At 35.8% G+C, this 22,138-nt stretch overlaps 1 protein-coding gene across 1 annotated transcript in view; it reads left to right on the plus strand.

The window, feature by feature from the left end:
- FSIP1 (fibrous sheath interacting protein 1) overlaps positions 1–16,198 on the plus strand; it is a 65,911-nt gene extending 49,713 nt beyond the window's left edge. Inside the window, exons 11-12 of the mRNA XM_062495198.1 lie at positions 15,063–15,609; positions 16,191–16,198. Coding sequence (XP_062351182.1) covers positions 15,063–15,609; positions 16,191–16,198 — 555 coding nt within the window. The remainder of the gene's footprint in view (positions 1–15,062; positions 15,610–16,190) is intronic.
- The last annotated feature ends 5,940 nt before the right edge of the window (positions 16,199–22,138 follow it).

Genomic DNA, 22,138 nt, shown 5'->3' on the forward strand with positions numbered 1-22,138 from the left:
ACTCTTTGATGAGTCTTGTTAAAAATATTCCTGAATATTTTTTAAATATTGATTTTTTTCCCCATATGGTTTGTTTCATGAGCATATGGGTCTAGTTTGTGGTTTTGGAAGATACAGTGATCCAGACTTTTTTTTTTAATGTCCTAGAGTCAAATATTGGGATTTTGCAAAATTCTTTAATTACTTACTGCAGAGTAGGAATTTGCATTCTATGCATTCTTTTCAGTTACTAATTTATTCTTAAAAATTTATCATTTTGTACTGGTTTCATTTGCAACCTTTTCCTGTGCCCATCCTGATATTTCTGGTTTTGCAAATGAGCCAGTAAATGATTTAACTCATTGGGGTGTGTAGTGGGTATGGGCATATATACTTGCACACCCTTACCTCATTCCACATTCAGAGATATAAATCAAGAGAGAGAGACTCAAATCACTGATTTATTTTCATTATTTAGCCTTTATTTTTTATTTTTCCAACAAGATGGGAATTTTTATCCTAGGAACATTGTGAAAGACAGGTAGGTACAGTGGCTTAGCACATTTTGCCCTCCCACCTTGGGCAAGTCAGTTAAAGCTGTATTTAGTGAATGTATGTTAATTCCTGGGTTTTTTCTGCAGTTCAGGGTGAGGATTATGTGGGTTTAGAATAATATTCAGAGCAGCCAGTTTACTGAGCTGGGAACAGCCTAAGGCTAACTTATAAGAGGAAAGAAAAACCAAACTCTGAACCCAAATGTCTGTGGACTCACCCTTTCTGGAGTCTGGGTATTTTTATGTGGGCTCCAGTCAGGTGCCTTTGTCTTCTTAAGATCTAAAATGTGGAGGAATTTTGTAAAGCAAGGCGCTTTAAAAACATTTTCTTTTCAAACATGGAAGAACTACTCTAATCATTCAATTTATGTCATGGTTCAAACATTCAGTTAGCAATGGGAGAACTAAATTTAGTTTTTCGTAAGCCTGCTGTTTCAAATGAAAAGTATGGTCTTCTAAGAGAAACCTATCCATCCTCAACAGAATGCTGTAGAATAGATTCAGTGCATTGCTGTTCAAGGCTGTCGATGAAACTACTCTGTCATCTGGAGAAAGCCAAGCCAAAGAGAATGTGCCTAAAAAGGTGTGAGATGTTGTGACACTGTGCTTAGCACTTCCAGCTCTGAGCAGGGAGGCTGAAGCACCTTAATCATCTTTCCCAAGAGTGACGTTAGGATAAAATACAAAAGTACTTATGTCATGTCCTTTCCCTTCTTATTTTCTCCATATTCCATTTTATGGCTTTTCACTGTGGTGCCTGACAGCCTGTAACTCCCAGTAGCCAACATTAAACTGGCTGACATAAAGCTACAAATGACTCACCCATGTAAGGAATATTCTTCCAATAATGCATAAAATAAAACATAGACTGTGTCAAATGCATCAAGTGCATTTAAATAATTCCTGTATGAAGTGGTGCTTAGTACAGTAAGGGAATACATGTGTGAATAGATTCCATAAGGCAAGAACAAGCTGCCAGGCAGACCAGTGAGATCCACAACAATTCATTCTTAAAATTCCAGAAGGAATGAATTTCTGATGTCTCTGGAAAGGATACAATATCATTGTGTGGCTCAAATCCCTTATGTGTCTTTCTTAATTAAAGCTTATTCATTTTAGGAATTAAGTATAACTGTCAAAATGTGCCACCTAGGCTGGTATACATACATGTAGTCACACTGCAAAGTCTGTACTAATACACAGCATCATCCTTCCAGACTGCAGCAGTATCCAGCCTTGACATTTACATACACTTTTATGACTGAAACAACAGGTTAGATGTTTATATATGTTTTTAATTTTGCCATTAATGTAAAAATATTAGATATATGGAACCTCCATCTCTTCTAATTTCCTTTTGTTGCATCTTATATGCAGCATGATAGTGCTGGGAACTGTGGCTGCTGTATGTGTTTTCAGAGACGTATATCTTTCTATGAACAGATGTTGTACTTGTTTTAGTTTGATATATAAACTGTTTTTCATTCTGGCCCTTGGTACATTTCATTTGAATAATTTGTCCTGGAAGTCTTCTAAAAGTTTGAAATTCTTATAAGCCTAATGGAAAATCATGTTAACCTAAGCAGTGAGTGTCCTTGGTTAAAGAAATTATGATTTTTAAATATTTGTCATTCTCCCTATGCTCCTATGTTTTGTTTCAACAATTATGGTCAGTTCTATTCTCAGTGTTTTTTAAAAGGAACTCTCTATCTGAATTAACCAAATGAATAAGTAGGTTTGTCCTAACTGCCTGGAAGAAACATGTAAAACACTTGACTGTCACTGCCTGGTGATTCGGTAGCTGTGATTCCACATAACTGAGAGTAGTATAGTGTCCTGTAAAACCAACAATGTCATCATTAATTCATCAGAAACACAGCTGTGGACTTTGGTTGTTCTTTTTAACCAAAGCAACTGGGCAAAAGCATTCCAGTGTGCAGTAAAGAAAGTTCCAAGCAACTGGGGTGCACAGTGCTTTGTGTTTAAGCCATTGACCTTGTAATGTGATCACACAGACTTTTTGTAAATTAATCTTTCACATCTTATGAGTGACATGTGAACTTTGACTTTATGGGCAAAAGACAGACTCCAGCTTCAGCAGAGTCACCTGTATCCCAAATGCATAATAAATTTACGTAACTTTCTTCTGAAAAACATGAGCCTTTTGGTGCTTTCGTGTCTTTTACTAGGGGAAATATTATACTTAACTTTCCGTTTTTGTGCTGTGGTGTACATCATTGAGTAAAAATAGGATTGTCACGACCTTCATCTAAAATATACATTTTAGCTATTCCTATTGCAAGTATAAATTTCACACTGCAAAGTATTATTTTTTCTCTGAGCTACATGCAGCTGTATCATTTTACATTTTTGTAATTTGTTTGTTTTTTCTAGAATTGTTTTAATTTCTCTAAAAGCAAAATTTCTTAGAATCAATATTTACTCAGCTGTTTTGAATTGCATTTTACATATGGGCACATTCTGCAGAAAATGGTTGAAAAATTCAAGCACTAAAATATTCTCCTATCATCAAGACATTATTTTTTAAACCATGCGTCTTTTTACTATAAAGCCTTCTACATGAGTGTAATTATTTTTTGTGCCTGGTGCAGGAAAGCTGGTGTGCTCGTGCACAGTATATGCTGTTTTGGCTGATTTCCTGTACATCTGTCACTTGGCTTGTGGCATGCTCCTTGGAGAAGAGGAATAAATACAGGAACCTGCCCAGTGTGATTGTGTGACCTGTTGTATGCCATTGTTGCTTCTAGTTACAGACATGCAGCCGTCTGTTATCTGCCAGGCATGCATTTAGCAGGAAAAGTGAGTGGAGACAAGGAAATGTACTACAGTGATGTGTTGTGTACCTTTTGGTCTGTGGCTTCCGTTGCCAAATCAACTTACTGCCTCTCTAAACTGAGTAAAGGGTTTCTTGCTTTTTGTCTGTATGCAGATGCCTGTGCTTCTGATTACATGAACCAGGATAATAATAAGCAACTGCAACACTTGAAATGCATGTACTTTTTAGTTGTCCTTGCTACAGGACACAAGGAAAAGGGCAATCGAAGATGCTGAAAGTAGTTGTTTATTGCTGAGGCCTAGGGAATTGAAAACTGTTACAAAGTTAATGGCAAAAAGTAACTGAGATTTTCCCTCATTGCTTCAGAAGAAAAAAACAGGTTTGCTCTCTTACCTGTTCTTAAAATGTTTATGCTGTTTCTAGTTTGGCAAAGACATAAAATACTTGGGTTTTGCTTATAATAATAAATGAAATTTATCATGCCAACAGGAATGTAGACATTAGTACTGTTGCACACTTACTTTGTTAGACAAGCCTGAGGAAAAAGTGTGTTTTAATAAATAATCAAAACTGAAGTTTACTTTTGCACCTAGATTTTCTGTGCAGTTCCTTTTGTAGTTAGAAAGAAAAAAGGAATAATGTTGTAATTTTGCTGGTTTTATGTGTCTTCATAAAAACAGCTGCCAAACATCAAGTAGAACCAATAGATTAGCACTCGTATTATCTTAGTCTCAGCTTTTCAATGTTACTGTTATGTGGTAAATGAGAATTTTCTGGTAAAATATATTTGACTGTTTCAAGCTTTAACTCCTGTTCTTGTACTCACTGAAAGGATTTTTGCCCTTCTCTCTATCCAAAATCAAGAACAGATGCAGGAAGGCTTGAAACTCCAAATAAAATGTTTTGCCTGGGGCAATACTGTTCATCACATTCTTCCTAAAGGCTTTTGGGTTTTCCTTTTGAATGGAAATACGAGAGCCAGATGCAGTTACCTCATTTCAAAATACCCTTCCATTCTTCAGTAAAGAAAATGCTTCGTATTATTCTCTTTCTTTTAAAAAAAATTGTTATTTCAGTGCTCCATAAAATATATGCCCACATTGACAAACACAGCTACAACCTGATGTACCCTGTAGAAACTGCACTTGTCATGTGGCAACAGGCCCCACCAAACAGAACTGATGAAGAATTTTCTTTCTCTGGCCTCTCACAAGCAGAGACAGAGATGTGGCCCAGCTATCCATACCCTTACTCACTTATCTATACTTATGTACAGGGATCTTTCCCTTAAGGACAATGACAGTTTCATAGATTTTAGATTGGATCTTTATGGGTACAATTATCCATGCCATGAATTGAAAAGTAAAGAAACATTTCAGAAGCAGTGAATGTGAACTTCATTTTTTTTCTTTTTTAAAAGAGAGTTCATAGTCCTGTGACTGTGAGGTAGGATTCCATATTTGTAATTCACAGCTACAAAGATTGACAACTTACCTTTTTTTATTCCCATGAGTAGTGTAATTTTTGGTACTATTACTGCTCTAGATTTTAGCAGTACCAAAACTGCACCAGAATCTTTTATCCTTATAAAAAAAGAGACAAACCCAAGCCTCTCTTTAAAACTGTAACAATTAAAAGACCAAAACAAGAAAAAAATATCATTTCAACTGTTCTAGACCTGATGTTTTTTTGGAGAGGTATGCTATCTGTCAGTGTTTGAATTCTTGCATTTGCCAATACATGGCAATACTGTATGTCCTGTTATATTAAGCTTGTAGGAGCAGGACAATGAAATGCTAAACGACTATGATACAGTATGAGTTTTGTTATTTAAAGCTAGATAATAGATTTGCAATTCTATATTTCAATAGATTTCTTAGCAGCAAGTTTCTGAAAAGTAGTATATTTTATTGCTTTTCTGTGACTTGCCAAATTTCTTTTTTAATATTGATTTCTAATTCTTCCCATTTATTCTCTTTATGTTGAGTAGCCTTTTAAATGTGTTGTCAGAAAGGCTTCTATTTTAGAACAGTAATTAGTAAGCAAAATTGTAAATGTTCTGTCTTTAAATTTTAGCCGGGTTGAATTACAATTCCCTGTGCTGGTGTCTCTCTGCTGCCTGGGAGGACCTTGGGGAACTACAGCTGACATTAGCACCTGGCTGAGGCTCTTGATTTAGGTGCTGTGAATGTGAAACAAAGAGGGGATGTCAAAAACTCTGCAAGAAAACTACATTAATAACAGAGACTTTGATCTACCTTAAGTTGGGTAACTGAGATTGTACCTTACCTATATTACTTCACTGTGGGTTTCTGTATCTTCTTATTCTACATATAGCAGACCTTCCTTCATATAATAATTCTGCTATCAGAAGAGAGTATTTATGCCTTCAAAAAATGTACTGCAGGTCAGGCTTACCATATATACTAATATGGTATTTAGGAAAAGTCAGATTTTAGAAGTGCCTGTTGTTATTGATACACAAGGCCAACCAGTTTTTTTAGAGTCACTTCAAAATATATCTCTAAAGAGTATCAGAAAATCGAGTCTGAACTTCTGTCTGTAGTTGCTTTAGATGAGTCTTTATGGCCTGCTGCTCCTTGGGCTAGTCCTTTCCATATTTACTAAGACGAAATTATTCTTAATTGCATAGGCCACTTAGATCATGTGTTTGTGGCTTCTCTGTTTTCACAGAATTATAGAAAGGCAGAATGGTTTGGGTTGGAAGGGATTTGAACCTCATCTAGTTCCAACTGCCCTGCCGTGGCTAGGGACACCTTCCACTAGACCAGGATGCTCAGAGCCACATACAACCTGGCCTTGAACACTTCTGTTCTTGAACATTTCCTGTTCCTCCTGTAGATTACAGACCTGTAAGCATTCTTAAAATCTCTGGATAGTTCATTGCATTTTTAAAAATGCTGTATGTTAGGGTGATCCCATTATGCTGCACTATTTTTTGGAAAACAGTATGAAGCCAATATGCACCTCCCCCCCCCCCCCCCCCCAGAAAAAAAAAGCCAAACCAAAAAAGGGTTTTATAACAGAAAACAGCTGCAACCACATCAAGGCATTTTTGTCTACTCTACTGGCTTTGCTGAAAATTAAAGCCACAACTTAATATTCAAAGAACAGATTTCTGTGGAATGAAATCTGTTAAATGCTTAATAACAAACAGTTAAAAACACAAAATGGGATGTTTTGAATGCTAAACAGTGTAGATTGCAGAAGTTCTGCTTCTTCAGTAGAGGCTAGAAGATGAGAGTCTTATTCTGAGTAATGGATTGTAAATACCAGTTCAGGTCTTATGTTTTCACGCACTGTCAGTGTTTAGTTAAAACCAGCTTGCTTCTAATTTAAGAACTCTTTAAACTCTATGAAATCAAGTGCTCTATAAACAGGGAGCTATCCATTTGTTGAGAAAGATTTTAGAAATGAAAATTTTTAAAGTGGCTAATATATAGAAAATTACCTATATTTTTCCTATCTCCAAACATAGTAGATTAGAAGAGTTAAGTTTTGAGCTAATCTGGAGTGAGAAGAGTTGAATTCTTGCAAAACATCCATTGACAGCCTTGGAGTAGATGGATTTTCAAATTCAAAGTGATTTAAATCAGAGAATTTTCTCATAGTTTAGTGTTTAAATGAAGGGGGATTTACATCATGATTTATCAACTCTTATTGTTTAGTGACTAGTAGGATATCCACTTAAACAGGCTCTTTACATCAAGTCAGTATCTCTTTGCCCTAGCTAGGAAAATGTACTCTGTGCTTATTTTATCACACAATTTGCTGTATATTTATTTAGAATTTTTGTTCTTTTGTTCAATTAAAGATGCTGAATGAAATTTCTTCCTCAGTTAATTCCTGCTTTCTTGAAATTTGTGCCCTGCTGCTTATTATGGAAGCTGGAGTAAAATTGAGTAACAGGACAATGCTGAAACTTCACTAATGAAAATTTTTATTTTACAGTATATACAAAAGTCGAATATGCTATACAACTGGTGTTTGGACCTTAAGGGAAATTGTACATTATAACATGATGTTTAATTTATGTTATTATATATACTATATATGTATATATAGTGTATAAATATATATTATATATACTATATATAGCATATATATATTATGTTATATTAACTCCAAAGTGATAGAAAAAGCCATCATGCTAATGGAAATATGTATTTTAATGAGTTATATTTGATATTTTAACTGTTTAGGTTGAATCCAATACTACTTAGGGTCTAAAGGGTAAAAATACTCTATTGGTTCAGATAATGAAAATGGAGCTTCAAAGTCATATATACTCAATTGAGGAAAATGATGATGCAGAGTAATTTTCAGTTGGTTGAAAAATACTTGTTGTCTATTACAATATGTTCCTGATAGAAATGTTAGAAACTTTAAGCCTGTGTGACATTTTCAGGTTCTGTTTCCTAAAGTTACCTTCCTAAAACTTGGTGAAGAAATACAAATTTAGATTTTAGTGCCCATGGGTGAGAACTTGGTAATATGTAAGTGCTTAGAAAATGTTATTCAAGCTGTAGATTAAAAGCTACCATGACATAAAGTTAAAATTGATTGTTAGGATAAAAAGTACAACTTGTAGCAATTCAGAAATACTGATTTTTGGGTCTTTAAATATGATAGAATTATTTCCATAGGGTTGCAAGAATTAATTCCCACTTACAGCCATCCCACTTACAAACTTCTTAATTATATCTTTGTATAGTACCATGTAAACTCCGCAGCTGTGAGCAATGTAGCTTAGTGTCTATAGTGTCACATGAAAAGTAAATAATTTCAAAAGATCTTTTAGCTTCCTTTGTTTTCCCCTCCAACTTCTGTTACCTCTAGCAACCAGTTGATTTGTCTTTCTAAAGTTTACAGAGTGTGGCATAGCTGATGAAACACACTATTCCTTTATTAGCACATTCAAGCCACAAGCTATTGACTTGATATTTTTGAGAAAGTTAAAGTGTTTCACCTCTTTGTAATGACTAAAATAGGCATGTTTATGAGAAGTTCGTGGAGGCAAAACTGATTTAATTGTTTTTGCCTGTATAACCTATAGCCTAGCTTTAAAAACCTGCTGCAATTGTCATGTCCTGTCTCCACAGTTTTCACCTACTTTGCTACTCTACATAAGATCAAAATTGTACAGACTCATGTCTCCTTTTGATTCCTGTTAAAATTTCTTTGTCAGAGAAAGAAGGGAAAAAAATTCTATTTTTTTTCCCCTCAAGTTCTTAATGAAGTTCATTTTCTTTAGAGATTTTCTGTTATTCCATGAGGCTGATAATCACTGTGATGTTGAGGTTCTGATGCTCATAATGTTACAAGTTGAATTTTCTTTTCAGACCGCAATGTTACCAGATGCCAAATAATTTCCTCCTGTTTTTGTCTGTTGCTTCTGGGTTTTTTTTGCCAAGATGCTTCTTTCCTTTCTGCATTTTGGCTCACAGCAGCAGCAGCTACCAAAAATTGACTAGTAGACCTTTTCATTTTGCCCTTACGCAGACAGAAATGGTGGAAAATAGAAGGGAAAAAATAACTAACAGAAGGAAATACAGCAGAAGGAGGGATAAACAGAAGCAGGAGATTTTCTCCTATGGCTTAGGAATCCTGTTCATTCTTGAAGGTATATGTCATTGCTGAAACACTACAGAAGTCCCCAAGCCCACTGGACTTAAGCACAGAACCACTAGATGGTAAATCATGATTGTAAAGAACTCTTAATTTCTGAATCCATTATTCAGCTTTCAGCCTCAATTTTTAAGGCTGTCAAATCCACACACATTACTGGTCTCTCCAAAAACTTGCTCACTGAGTTATAACCGTGTTTCTGGTTTACTCTCTTTAATATTTTCTGTTGTTACATTCTGAAATAACCCTTCTGAAGCAGCTGTACAGAGGAAAGATTAACTTTTTTCTTTACATTCATTAAGCTTTTTCTTTTGACATAGTCTCTGTAAAACAAATAAGCAACCATTCATTAGAAGCAGTAAAATAACATGCTGAACACTTAATTTCTTTGTAAAAGCAGATGTGTGGGTCTCTGTACTGGGTTTGGCTGGGATGTTAATGTTTTCTTAGCAGCCTATAGGGTGCTGTGTTTTGTATTTGTGACCAAAAAGTGCTGATAACTCACCTTTGCTTCAGCTATTGCTGAACAGCATTTGCACAGCATCAGGGCCTTCTCTGTTTCTCAGCCTGCCCTCCCAGTGAGTGGATTGAGGATGTGCAGCAGGCTGGGATCGAGACAATGACCCAAACTAACCAAAGAGATACTCCATGCCAGTGCACAGTAATAAAAAGGGAAAAGAGAGGGTTCTACAAAGTTAACAATTTTTTTCTCTGAATTGGCTGTTCATGTGCCCATGGGAGATGCTGAGTGATTGCCTTTACATTGTTTGTTTTGTTCTCTTTCTCTCCCTTTGTTTATTAAACAATTTTTATTTCAACCCACACCTTTCCTTTCCTTTCCTTTCCTTTCCTTTCCTTTCCTTTCCTTTCCTTTCCTTTCCTTTCCTTTCCTTTCCTTTCCTTTCCTTTCCTTTCCTTTCCTTTCCTTTCCTTTCCTTTCCTTTCCTTTCCTTTCCTTTCCTTTCCTTTCCTTTCCTTTCCTTTCCTTTCCTTTCCTTTCCTTTCCTTTCCTTTCCTTTCCTTTCCTTTCCTTTCCTTTCCTTTCCTTTCCTTTCCTTTCCTTTCCTTTCCTTTCCTTTCCTTTCCTTTCCTTTCCTTTCCTTTCCTTTCCTTTCCTTTCCTTTCCTTTCCTTTCCTTTCCTTTCCTTTCCTTTCCTTTCCTTTCCTTTCCTTTCCTTTCCTTTCCTTTCCTTTCCTTTCCTTTCCTTTCCTTTCCTTTCCTTCTGCCCTGCCCTGCCCTGCCCTGCCCTTCTCCCTTTTCCCTTTTTCCTTTTCCCTTTTCCCTTTTCCCTTTTCCCTTTTCCCTTTTCCTTTCCTCTTACCCTTCCCCACTGGAGTGAGGGATTGGAGGAGTAAGCAAGCATCTGTGTGGTGCTTAGCTACCTGCTAGGGTTAATTCACAATGGACATATTACAATAATTTAAATCAGTTTACAAGTTATGGACAACAGACTGACTTCTGTGGTGCAAAAGAACTTTGGGCTTTCACCACTTCTGGAAATTGTAAGAAGCTCTCCCAAAATGACATGATGTGTGCGGTGTGCATGCAGCATATTAATAATATTTCACAGTTGCACTGAGCAGTACTGTTCATAGATAAGTACATGATGCTTGGGTGTTATGCAGAAAGGCGAGACCTTGGAGTTGATGGTGCACATTGAGTCAAGTGATGTGGAGATGGAAGGCAAGGATTGCCTTTTCAAGGCAGAATGGAGCTGTTTGAGAAACTGTCAGTAAGTTATTGAATAACTAAAACTTACAAAAATTCCCTGGGCTGATCAGACAAAAATCTGAACTTTATCTCAATAGATCAATATTCTCTTAAAATGGAGCAGTTTTGTAACGAAGAAAGCAGTTACCTTAGAGTTGACTGTTGCAGTCTCACACACCAGTAAAAACATCAGCAAATTAAGCATCAAAATAAATTATTTCAAACAAAGTATCATGAGAACTATTGATTGCAGCACTTTCAGTCTAAGGAGCAAAATTTCCATGTTTATACATGTGTCAGCTACATAAGTCCTTAAATATCCTCACTTTGTAGTGCTTACTCATTTACTGTCTGTCATTTTTTGATTATTTGCTATAATTAGAAATAATCCTGACATGTTAGCTTTCTCTCCATGGTAAAATCTGATAAAGGCTTTCAGTGTTAGTCTGTTTTTGTTACAGTATGGATATAGAAAGAAAGCCTAAAGATTTGAACTTGAAAACTTGTAGTCACAGCAGGGCTGTCCACAGTGAACTACAAGTTTGCATTCCTACCAAATGCAGTAAGGTTTTCTCTATAGACTCCTGTCATGGAGGAATTCAGCAAGGAACAAGAAATCTTCAGTCAGAGGAGGGCCACAAGTGTGTGAAAAGCTAACCACACATAAACAGTAAAGGTCATTAGCAGGCTCCTAAACTCCTGGCTAGGAATTAGTTTTTTGGATCATTAACGGTAAAAAAGCCTAGGAAATGAATAGGACTCAGTGTCCTATTAAAAATTACCCAGAACAATTAAAAGGTTTTCTAGTTTTTAATGGGAACCAGACCTGATACCTCATTTTCCCTTGTCTAGTGGGTTGTTTCTGCATTTTGAATGACACTCATTTTATGTCCTTGTGTTTTTAAAGAAATATCTTGAAGTATTTATTCTGTATAGGAGTTGTAAATTATTTACAATGAGGAGAGTGGAAGCTTGGGAGATGTAGAATCCAGTGTCTCCCTAGGACTGTGTTACTGATTCCAAGTCACGACTGTGAACTATTACACTTGGTTGTGACTGGATTGCTTCTGATGTGTGCAAATATATACTCTACAGACTCCTAATACAGTTGTTGTATTATGCAATTCCATGAGTTCAAATGCTCATTTGGTTGCAAATGAACTGCCTTTTTTGCTGAGGTGTCTTTCCCTAGGTGTTTCCCTAACTCTGTTTCCTGATTTTAACAGCAGCCTTTCTGCTCATTTCAATGTAAATTCCTGGCTGCTGAGTGGATGACTGATGGCTATTTATCTTCTCCTCTACTGTGTATTTTTCCTTAAGCCTATAGTCATCTCTTGAGTTTGGCGAAAGAAAATAACAGTGCACCCTTAGTATTTTAAAATGTAATTTTTGGAGAGGTTTATTAATACTTTCCTTATTTTTACATACATGTCTTACAAAAAATCCAAAGGGAGAAAAAGAGAGAGACAAAGAAAAAGGAAGGAACAGAGAAATGTTTTACACTGTCTGCTTTGGCTGTAGGCCTGCCACTCTGGAGAAAAACAAGCCTGCTAGTTCCCAAAATTTTTAACTCTATAGTAGTTATATTCATTTCCCTCCCCATATGCGTAAGGCTCTAAATCTTCCCCCTCTGGTAATAATCAAGGTAATCCATGAATGCAAGCCATATGATCTTCCTGAGGGGGAAAAAAAAAAATTGGATGAGGGAAAACGGACTGCAGATATATGGGGTGGGGATAGGGGAAATAAAAGGACCAAAGAAAGGCAGGGCAAGATGATCTTCCTCAGAATGTTAATTTTGTACTCATCATTCATTTGCTTCATATATGTAATTCCTTTCTGCAGTGAATGAATTGCCCTGTCATTAATGTAAAATTAGCTGCAAATGATCTTGGCCAAGAGCTTTGAAATACGTTAGTGAAGAACCACACACTCATTTCCATGTGGGAATCCATGTGGGTTTCCAGATGTGAGGATCTTCTGTGTTACAAATATAGTTATGTTTACACAGTATAATCTGCTCTGTGGATATACCCTCGATGCAGCTGTGCTTCCAGTAGTAGTCTCTTATGTTTTGCTGTTCCTGTGGGAATGTGTCTTGTTTCTTACAGTGAGTCCATTCTGATAATCACTGCTTGGAAACAAATGTTATCCTGCAAATTAAAATACTTCTTCAAGAAATTAAAGGACTTTGGCATGGGCTAGTAGTTTAGATTAAAAGTGAAAATTTGAAAAATTTCATGTTTCATTTTTGATTCATCATAGTATTTTGCTACTAATTATTTTTCCCTGTGTTAATTTTCATCATTGAGTGCATTCTGCAGTAGGATTAGAATTTAGAAGACTAAGTAAAGTTTGAAGATGTTGTAATATTTTGCATGTTTTCTATCTAAGCACTTCAGCTTGTGGTTTAATTTCAGTTAATATTATCAAAAATACATAGATTGATACCAAGATTACTTAAATCTCAATATAATTACCTGATTATGTGTTCATCTAAATAAAGATCTCTACCCATAATGATAGTCTGTTGGTGCTTTTTCTCTTCCCTTTTGTTTTTTCATGTTTAAAAGCCCTTAACATTTTGATTTCTTTAATTCAGTTGCTTTCTGTTTTATGTCTAAGAAAGAAACTTGGAGTATCTTTGGGAAGGAAATAGATAGCTGTAGGAAAAGACTGCTGGGTTATGTACCTCTATAGAGCTGAGTTTATGCACATGAGTTAGTGCCTGAACTGTGCAGTGTTAGGTCTGTAGCAGGGATTATTAGCCATTGTTAATGTTAGAAAATGTAAGTACAGAATGGTGACTGAAGGTAACTTAAAATGCCATTCTTGTTCACCTTCTAGTGTCATCTTGTAATTTTTAATAGCCACAAGTTTTTCAGAGGAATATTCTTTCCTTCCTGGCTGAAAACTGTTTCCATTGATGAACATGAATAATCAGTTTTCAGGTGTAATACATATGTCCTGTGGTACCTTGGCTGCAACCAAGTCATGTCATGTATAGCAAACAGGATAATATGACTCCTGTTCAGTTGGATCAGAGGTCTTCAGGGAAAAAAAATCAGCTAAACATCTAATATTTATCTGTCCTCTGAAATGATAGGAGCTCCATCCTATAGGACAATGTAAAATAAATTCTCTGTAGAAGTCATTACACAATGAATAAAAATTTTGTTTTATATAAATCACGGTAGCCCAAGGTTTCATTAGTGTGTCAGCTGATCCTTTGTGTCTTGGAGATTGGGTAAAACTGAGATTTTGATTGTAGAAAGCATTTTTCTCTTAATAAATATTGCATAGCATTTCTAACATTTTTTATATATATTATGGTATCTTCTATAGCTCCTATTTAATGGGCAAATTTACTACACATATCTAAAAATAGTCTTGTCTTTATCATTATAATCACTAAATTGTCAGGAAATATTGTGCTACTCTGTTTTCAGGAGCATTAAGATTGTAAAAGCTGGAAGTAACTCCCTATTGCTAACCTCTTTAAGCAAAATTTCCTTTGCTATTCTTCACCATAACCAGCTAATATCAGTCATTATCTTGAATATCAAATTTTAAGAAATGTCCAATAAAGGAGACCTGTGTGATAAAAATGATGGGAGTGTGAATAAGAATTTAACTGCATATTTTACTGAATAAGAAATTAACTGCAAAGATACATCTGTGAGCTGTGCAAGCAGTGACAGCTTGAAGGCAGCACTAAAGCTGTCCTACAGAACAGGACAGGAGCTTTCTTCTGCCACATGCCATGGCTTGTGCTTGCCATGGTAGGTAACTGATGCGCTTTGTGTCACATGGTTGACAGAGACTGTGTGGCATTTCTACCCTGAGAATATTTCAGAATATATCTACTGGGAGTATTTCAGTCAGTATGTGACATTCTTTGTGGGCTGGTGCTGTCCAAAACCATTTCTAACCCCAGCTGCATTGCCCCAACAGCCTTTTAGCAACATGCTATTTTGCTTTCAATAACTAAAATCCTAAAGAGTGTGTGTGTTTATGTGTGTGTGTCTGTATGTATTCACAGCAAACCAAGAACTATGAAAAAGTACATGCTCTGCTAATTAAAATCTAGTCAGATCTCAAGAAAAGCTATGCAAAATCATAGGCCTCTCAATGCTTTGTGGACATCAGACTTCTTTCCTAACTTTCATCACAGAATCTATCTAGAACCTAGTGTGGATGCTGCACAAATTTTGTGATTATATAAATGTATATTTAAATTGTTTGAATTGAAAACCATTGATATTTGTATAAGGATTCTGCCAGTGTATCTCTCAAACTGTTTTATGGCACTGCATTTCCTTAATTATATTTTGACAGAAAAAAATTCTTTTTTTTTTTTTTTTTTTTTCAGACTGAAGAACAAATGAGCCTCTCTGAAGAGCAGCTTAAGACCCTTCTGGAAGAATGTATGCAGCCTCAGAGAACAATAAGTAACGTTACCATGCCACAGTCTCAGGAATCTCTTTCTTTTGGATTAAGTCCCCCTTGTTACACAAGTCAAGACTCCACTCTTCACTCCGCATCTAGTCTTTCCAAAATGTTAGTTGAAGACCATATTGTAGGGATGTTAATGGCTCAGGAAAAGGCTGGACTTGAAGACAAAAGCTTGTGTGTTAATGCAGAGAGCAAAATCCCTGGCTACTATATCAGCAAGGCATTGGCTGGTAGTCACTTATCAAAGGATTCACTGGCCCAAACACAGGAACCTGATGACCTAGAAGGTTTACAGAAGATGGAAGATAAGAGTATTACTGAAGGTTACTTTATGTCAAGAGCACTCAACACAAAAAGATTGAAGAAACCTTCTTTCTTGGGTGAACCATTATATTGCATCAGCATGAACAATGAGCCATCTACAGAGGCTGACATTCTCAGCATACCACTGCAAACCAAAGGAGGTGAGACTCTTAACAACCCTTTAGAATAGGCTTTTGATTATAATGAAAAAACCTAAGCAGGTTCTCACCAAAGGTATGCACCAATACACACTGATTATTATGGGGGGGACAAGAATGTTCTTTCAGAAAACATAAAACTGTGCCAAAACTAATACACACAAAATAAGGGAATGTTTATTAAAATTCTTACCCTGAAATAATTGACTAGGAGTTTTATGAAATATATCACTAATGTTGATTAATTCTGTGAACTGGAAAACAGTGTTGAAATCACATATGGATTATCTTTTTGGTAGTAAAAATTCATGTTCACCGTTCTGTGGAGAGCAAATACTCTCACAGTAGCTGGTACAAAAAATCCACATGAAAATCCACATGTTTCATGAAAGTTTTTAATAAGGTAGACTTGGTCATATAAAAACAAACATGTCCGGGCTATATGAGAGATAATAAACTGCTTTTAGGGAGTTCAAATTTACACACATAAGTTACCAAAATTAACAATACTGAACAATTTCTATAAATTACTTTTTACTTATATGTAATTACATAGTGATACTGTTATCTAAATCTTTATTTAGATTTTTAGCCTAAGACTGGTTCTCTTCCTGGAAGGCCAACTGTTCAAATAAGCCAGATTTTAGGCAGGTAAACTTTTCACATTTTTCATAAAAGTTTTGGCAGTATGAAGTTTGTGATTCTAGTGCTACAATCTAATCTTACTAGAAATCAATACCTTTTGCTATGTTTGTCAATTGATCTTTGTTATATTTGTAATCTGTTCTGGATTTAGAGAAACTGTTTTTTTACACCAGTAATTTAGAAGAACATTCTTATATCCCTCTGCTATGTTATAATTTTGTAATTATGATCACAACATTTTCTTTGATTCTTTGTACTTAAGTTTTCTGCAGTGAGGGGAATGTTAATATTTTTTTCCAAGAGATTCTGCTTGTCAGAATGCAGGAAGTCTTGTTATTACTGTTTTTACACTTCCAGACAGTCGATATCCATACTTGCCTGCCCTATTTTCCCCTTATGAGACTTAAGTGATAGCTTCTACATGAAGAGAATAGAAATAGTAACTGTAGAAAAGCTTGGGTGGTTTTAGTGCTTTTTTTTCCTGGTAGGTTACATATCAGCTACCTTCACAAGCTGTCTTTGCTCTTCAGGTAGATGCAGGCATCAGAGGAGCAGAGCGAGGGTGGTCTGCCCAGAGGAGAGCAGGGTGGCAGCGCTGGTCATGGGGAGCACCGCAGAGATCACCTCTGCCAGGGGCAACCTGATCTCATGCAGGAGTAACGTGATTTCATGCTACACCACCAGGCTTCTTTGGCAACCAGCAGTGAGAAAAACTCTGCAACTTGCTGCCTTCACTTGAGTTAAAACTCTCCTTTAGTCCGAACAGATGTAGCACGCCCAGAGCCAAGTGTGACCCAGCCCCAGATCCCAGGTCCCATTGTGAGTGTGTTTTAAGAGGGATGTGTTAAATCAAGGAAAGCACTGTGCAATGTGACCACGGGGTAGTGAAGTGAGCAGGTGACTGTAGATACAGTCACTGTGAGGTAATTTTATTGCACAAGAGAGGAAGGAGATTTTCCCTATTAAGTGAATCTCACTGTAGAAGTCTACAAGGTGAATGTGTTAACATTTATCACATAATAATTTAAATATCTTTGAGTCAAAATCATCTGTGTCAGAGTAATGTAATATAGAGTATTTTGATAATCTGTTTTCAATAGTGACTGAAACAGATGATGAGTGATGTTCAATCATGTAGAAATCAAAGCTGTATGGTTAATAAGCATCTTGGTTTTATGATGTTTTTGCTTACCAGTTCTTTTTTTCTGAGAGGAAAGTATTCTGAATTTTCAGTCCCTGATTTTTTTTCATTTTTTTACTAAGAAGCTAATTAATTGGTATCCTACAAAGGTGTCTCAGTCTGTCTGAAGCAATTAGTCCTGGACATAGGCCAAAGGGTGTGTTATTTATCAAATTTGTTACCTTGGTTAACATATTCTGTAGATAATTTGCTTGTTAGTTCAGACATGATTAAATGTGCTAGTTGTATTGAGAAATGGAGATCCCAGTGCAATCCAGTTTAAGGCAAATACATCTGCAGATGAAGGTATAAGACGTGTCAGGTGTTATTTTAATTTGTAAGAGATATTTACATAGTTGACTTTTGTTATTGTCTGAATTCTAAAGGACATTTAAATATGTATGCATGATCTTCTGTAAGTAATTTGATTTTCTTGCCCACTCTACTTATGGTTTAAATTCTTTGTGTGCTGGTTAAGCAAATAAAATAGTGTGAAACTGGTTTAGCACAATTTCAGTTTTGCATTCCCTATGGTACTATAGTCTGTGATATAGATTTACTGTAATACATTAAGGAAAACATAATTATTAGCATAATGCATATATATGTATATATATGAAGGAAACTCTCGTGTACCTTCAAAGATAAATAAATCCTGTTTCTTGAAAGAAGCACTAATCTATAGCCAGCTCATAAGTATGTAAACATAAGTGATTACTGAGGTTAAGAGAATTCAGACTTGCCCACATGCAGATATGAAAAGGCTGTTATATATCATAGTTGTATGAGCCAAAAATAATTATTTCCAGCTCTGTTTTGAGGGGCTATATTAAGTTTTAAGTAGAAGTAGTATCACAAACCGTTGTTATGTTTTCTTCTTGCAAATAATGTTGTCCTTACAGCAGCTCAGCACCTTTTCTTTTTTTCAGACCAAATGACCATTGAAATCTGAGGCAAGAGCGACTATATGCTTCTCTGCACAACTGCTTTCTGTAAGTGTAGCCTCTGTCAGTGTTATTACACTGATGGGGTATCATACCAAGCAACCTGATGGGAATAAATCATCATAATTGAAAATATTAATGAGTTGATTTTTTCTTTAGAGATAAATATTATTGTCATCATCATATATTGTTGCAGTTTGATTTCAAAATAAACTCTTGCATTTCATTAAATTTCCTGGGAGTGTTCTGCCTATTAAAGAAATGTACACAGATATTATGCAGCTGTGTGTCTGGTAAGACATGCGTGACTTTGTAAAAAAAAAAAAAAAAAAGAAACCAACCAAAATCAAAAAGTTTAGTATTTACTGATGGGGCTGTGTAAGAGAGGTTGTGAAAAATATATAATAATTTAATTTTTCTTCACACGCACACACAGTCTAGCTGTTTCATAAAGTTAGCTAAATCGTAGCCTCTCTTATCTCACTGCAGTTTGCTGGAGCTTGCAGCCTGCCTGACTCAGAGTCCTGACTCAGTGAAGCATCCCATTACTCAATTTTTTGCCCCGGGGCTGTCTGTTGGCTGGATCCCTGGTTTGGTTGAAGGCTGGAATTGCACAAGTGCTCTGCTGGATCAGAGCATCAGCACTAGTCTGCTCAGGTCTGCCTGATTCTTGTCTGGGAAAATGGTAACCACACAGCAAACATTCATACCTTCTAGTTAAGAAATGTAATTAAATGAGGAAGGATGGCAGCCCCTGGTGAAGGCTTGGTGGGAGTAAAAGTGGAGGCATTCAGAAGTTTTGACCTAGCAGCTACTGGATTGTGAAACCTTATAGTGATGGGGGGAGGGTAATGCAGCTGGTTTGGGTTTGAGAGATAGTAACAATTCATTACAGGTTTTTGATTGTCTAGTCTTTAGCTAGTATTTTTTCCTGATTTTTGCCTTATTTACTCAGCTGATGGTGAGTTTTCCATTTCATGTGCTGGCAATGTCAGATTAAGAAAACATTATTTTACAATATTGTTATTTTTAAAAAGTTTTTTTTTTTTAAGTAGGGAGAGATACTATAGCAAAGAAGATTCAACAGATTCATCCCATTGACAAGCTCTCATGTGACTTGACCTAAAAGAACAAATTATTTCTTAGCTCCTATTCCTATAGTTGTTTAACATTCAACAAGAAAAGATATATGGATAGAATATTAACTATACATAGGCTGTTATTGCATAGGGTTTACTTGATCTAGTATGAATGTTTAAATTAATGAACATACTGGCCCAGATTTTAATCTAATTTACAGGGTTGCCATTAGGAGTGGATGCACACTTAAGGGGAAATTGGAGTTGTGTGGATATAACAGAGATCAGAATCTAATCAACTTGCTTTCAGTTAAAAATCTGAATGGGACATTATATTTGCAACAAGCAGTTGGTAATTCTTTTTTTACTTTCTGATATTTTTACTTGTTCTTCAACAGCAGTAACAAACCTTTGGATATTAGATATTCTGCATAGGATTTTTGTAAGCACATTTCATGGAACTTTTCAAATATTACCCACATGTATTTTTTACCATAAAAATATTAAGCCTGTGTCATAACTTTTGTTAGCATAAATATAATTAAAGTAATAGTGACAAGTGTTTTTAAGAGTATTTTCTGTGCCTGTATGATACTCATTCAGGACTGTCTGCTGGCTCTAATCTTTCCACAGTCCAGTTACTTTCACATGGAACTTGTGTTTTCAAAAACAATGTTTCAAGTGCTTGGGCAGTTTTGGAAGAAATCTAAATTATGTTTAAAGATTACATGCATAATATCTAGACAACATTAAGAAAAATAATAAATAATAAATAATAATTTTCCTGTTTTATTTTCTTATCTTGAATCTCTTGCTGCTATAAAAAAGTTTTTGCTAGCACCCTCAAGGAAGGGTTGCTGTTACTAACAAAGACTGACAACATTCCTGAAGCCATAGAACTTTTTATTTGTATCTGGAATTTCAGGAATAAGCAGGTAAGTTTGGATGGCCATTGACTTGAAGTGTGTATTCCAACATGAGGTCTGTAACTTAACTTTTAGTCTTGGGAAGTCCTGAGCACCCTACACCAGCTATAGTCACTGCAAACCACAGGGTTTGCACTCATGGCTTGCTGTTCCAGAGATGTGTTGGGTCAGTACCCAAAGTTCAGAGACTGTAAAAAATTAGTGACCTAATATTTATCTGTGCTTGGTTTCTATTGCATTATATTAAACAACAGGTAGTTTGGGAATATTTTATTTCTTGCTTGATGTTACAAGTGAAATAGCAATTCAATCCCTCCTTTCTTTTTGTATTCTCAGTTTTAAGTAAAACTGTTGGAAATAAAATTATTTGGAAAAATATGGTACTGGTGATAGGTGGACGATAACAGAGATATTATGTAAAACTGTTAAAACATCACCAATACCAGGGTAAAAAGAAAGTTGAGCCCTGGAGGATTCATGGGTTTTTCTTTGTTTTTCCAGTGACTCTGTGTTGTGACCTGCAATAACCCCTCGATTGGGGCCACCACTTGAATTCCAGCTGCACTGGAATGTGGCAGCTTCTCCTCGGGGAGTGATGCAGCGCTGATGATTAAGATATTTAAATTAATTTTCTTTTTCAGCCTAACTTGGGACTTGGAAGCAGGTTTTTTAAAATACATACCTTTATTCAGCATAAGTTGTATTTGGCAAAAGATTCTGGTAACTAACTTCTTTACTGTCCTCTCTAGCTCCTTTAATCCAAAACATAGCAGAGCTCTGTTTTTACTCCTGTAAAAAAAAGGAGTCTGTTTTTTAAAGTTATTCTTCTGATTTTGGGGCTTTGAGATATTTGAGGAACAAGAAGTTTCATGTGTGCGTGTACATTTATGATGTTCTCCTTATCTTTTTTCACACTGTGATTTTACAGCACAGATAGATGCTTTCTTCAAAAAAATTAATATTGGTGAAAGCAACATAGCCATGAAGAAAAGATTCTGGTGTGCTTGCATCTGATTGCTGAGCAGTACCTGACCAAATCATTGTGTCTTTGTCACTGAGCCCCCTCAGTGATGCACATACAGTGCTGGTGTTCGTGGTGGCCAGTGCTCAGCTGTTGATACTGATTTTCTCCAGTGGGTAGGTTTCAATGCTGCCAAGGTTTGCCCTTTTAAGTAAAATACTTTATTAAAAGAAAATATTATTTTCCTCTGAAAGTGGAAAATTAAGGTAGCTCAATGATTTTCATGAACATTATATATGCATATATAATTTGTATTTATTAATTGAATATATAATATAGAAAATATATTATACATTTGAGTGGGATATTTTAAAGGATTGCAGCATTGATTTCAGTATTCTGTAATGGTGTCAGAAGTTCACTCCAGCGTTATAGTTATTGTGCAGACTTAGAGTGGTTGAGGAATTTTAATTTCAAAGAGAAGTGACAAACTAAATATCCTGATTAAAAAAAAAAAGAAAATCAAAAAGTTTCTTGAATCTAGACAACAGTAAAATATGTGAAATTATTCTTGTATGTCCAGAATTCAAGTTTAAATTAAAGTAGTTCAAAAAGGGGTAAAAAAAACTTTGTTTCATCATTAAAAAAAGAATAGAAAACCTCCCACAAAAATCCTCAGCCTAATGCCTTTTTCCAAGACAGACATGGACTGCTGTCTGCTTAGTGGATCTGTAGTGCATGCTTTCCTTCTCACTTCCCGAGCAGAACTCCTGCAGAGCCAGTGGGCATGCTGAGCA

This window comes from Cinclus cinclus, chromosome 6, assembly GCF_963662255.1.
Source record: "Cinclus cinclus chromosome 6, bCinCin1.1, whole genome shotgun sequence".
Classification (NCBI taxonomy): domain Eukaryota; kingdom Metazoa; phylum Chordata; class Aves; order Passeriformes; family Cinclidae; genus Cinclus; species Cinclus cinclus.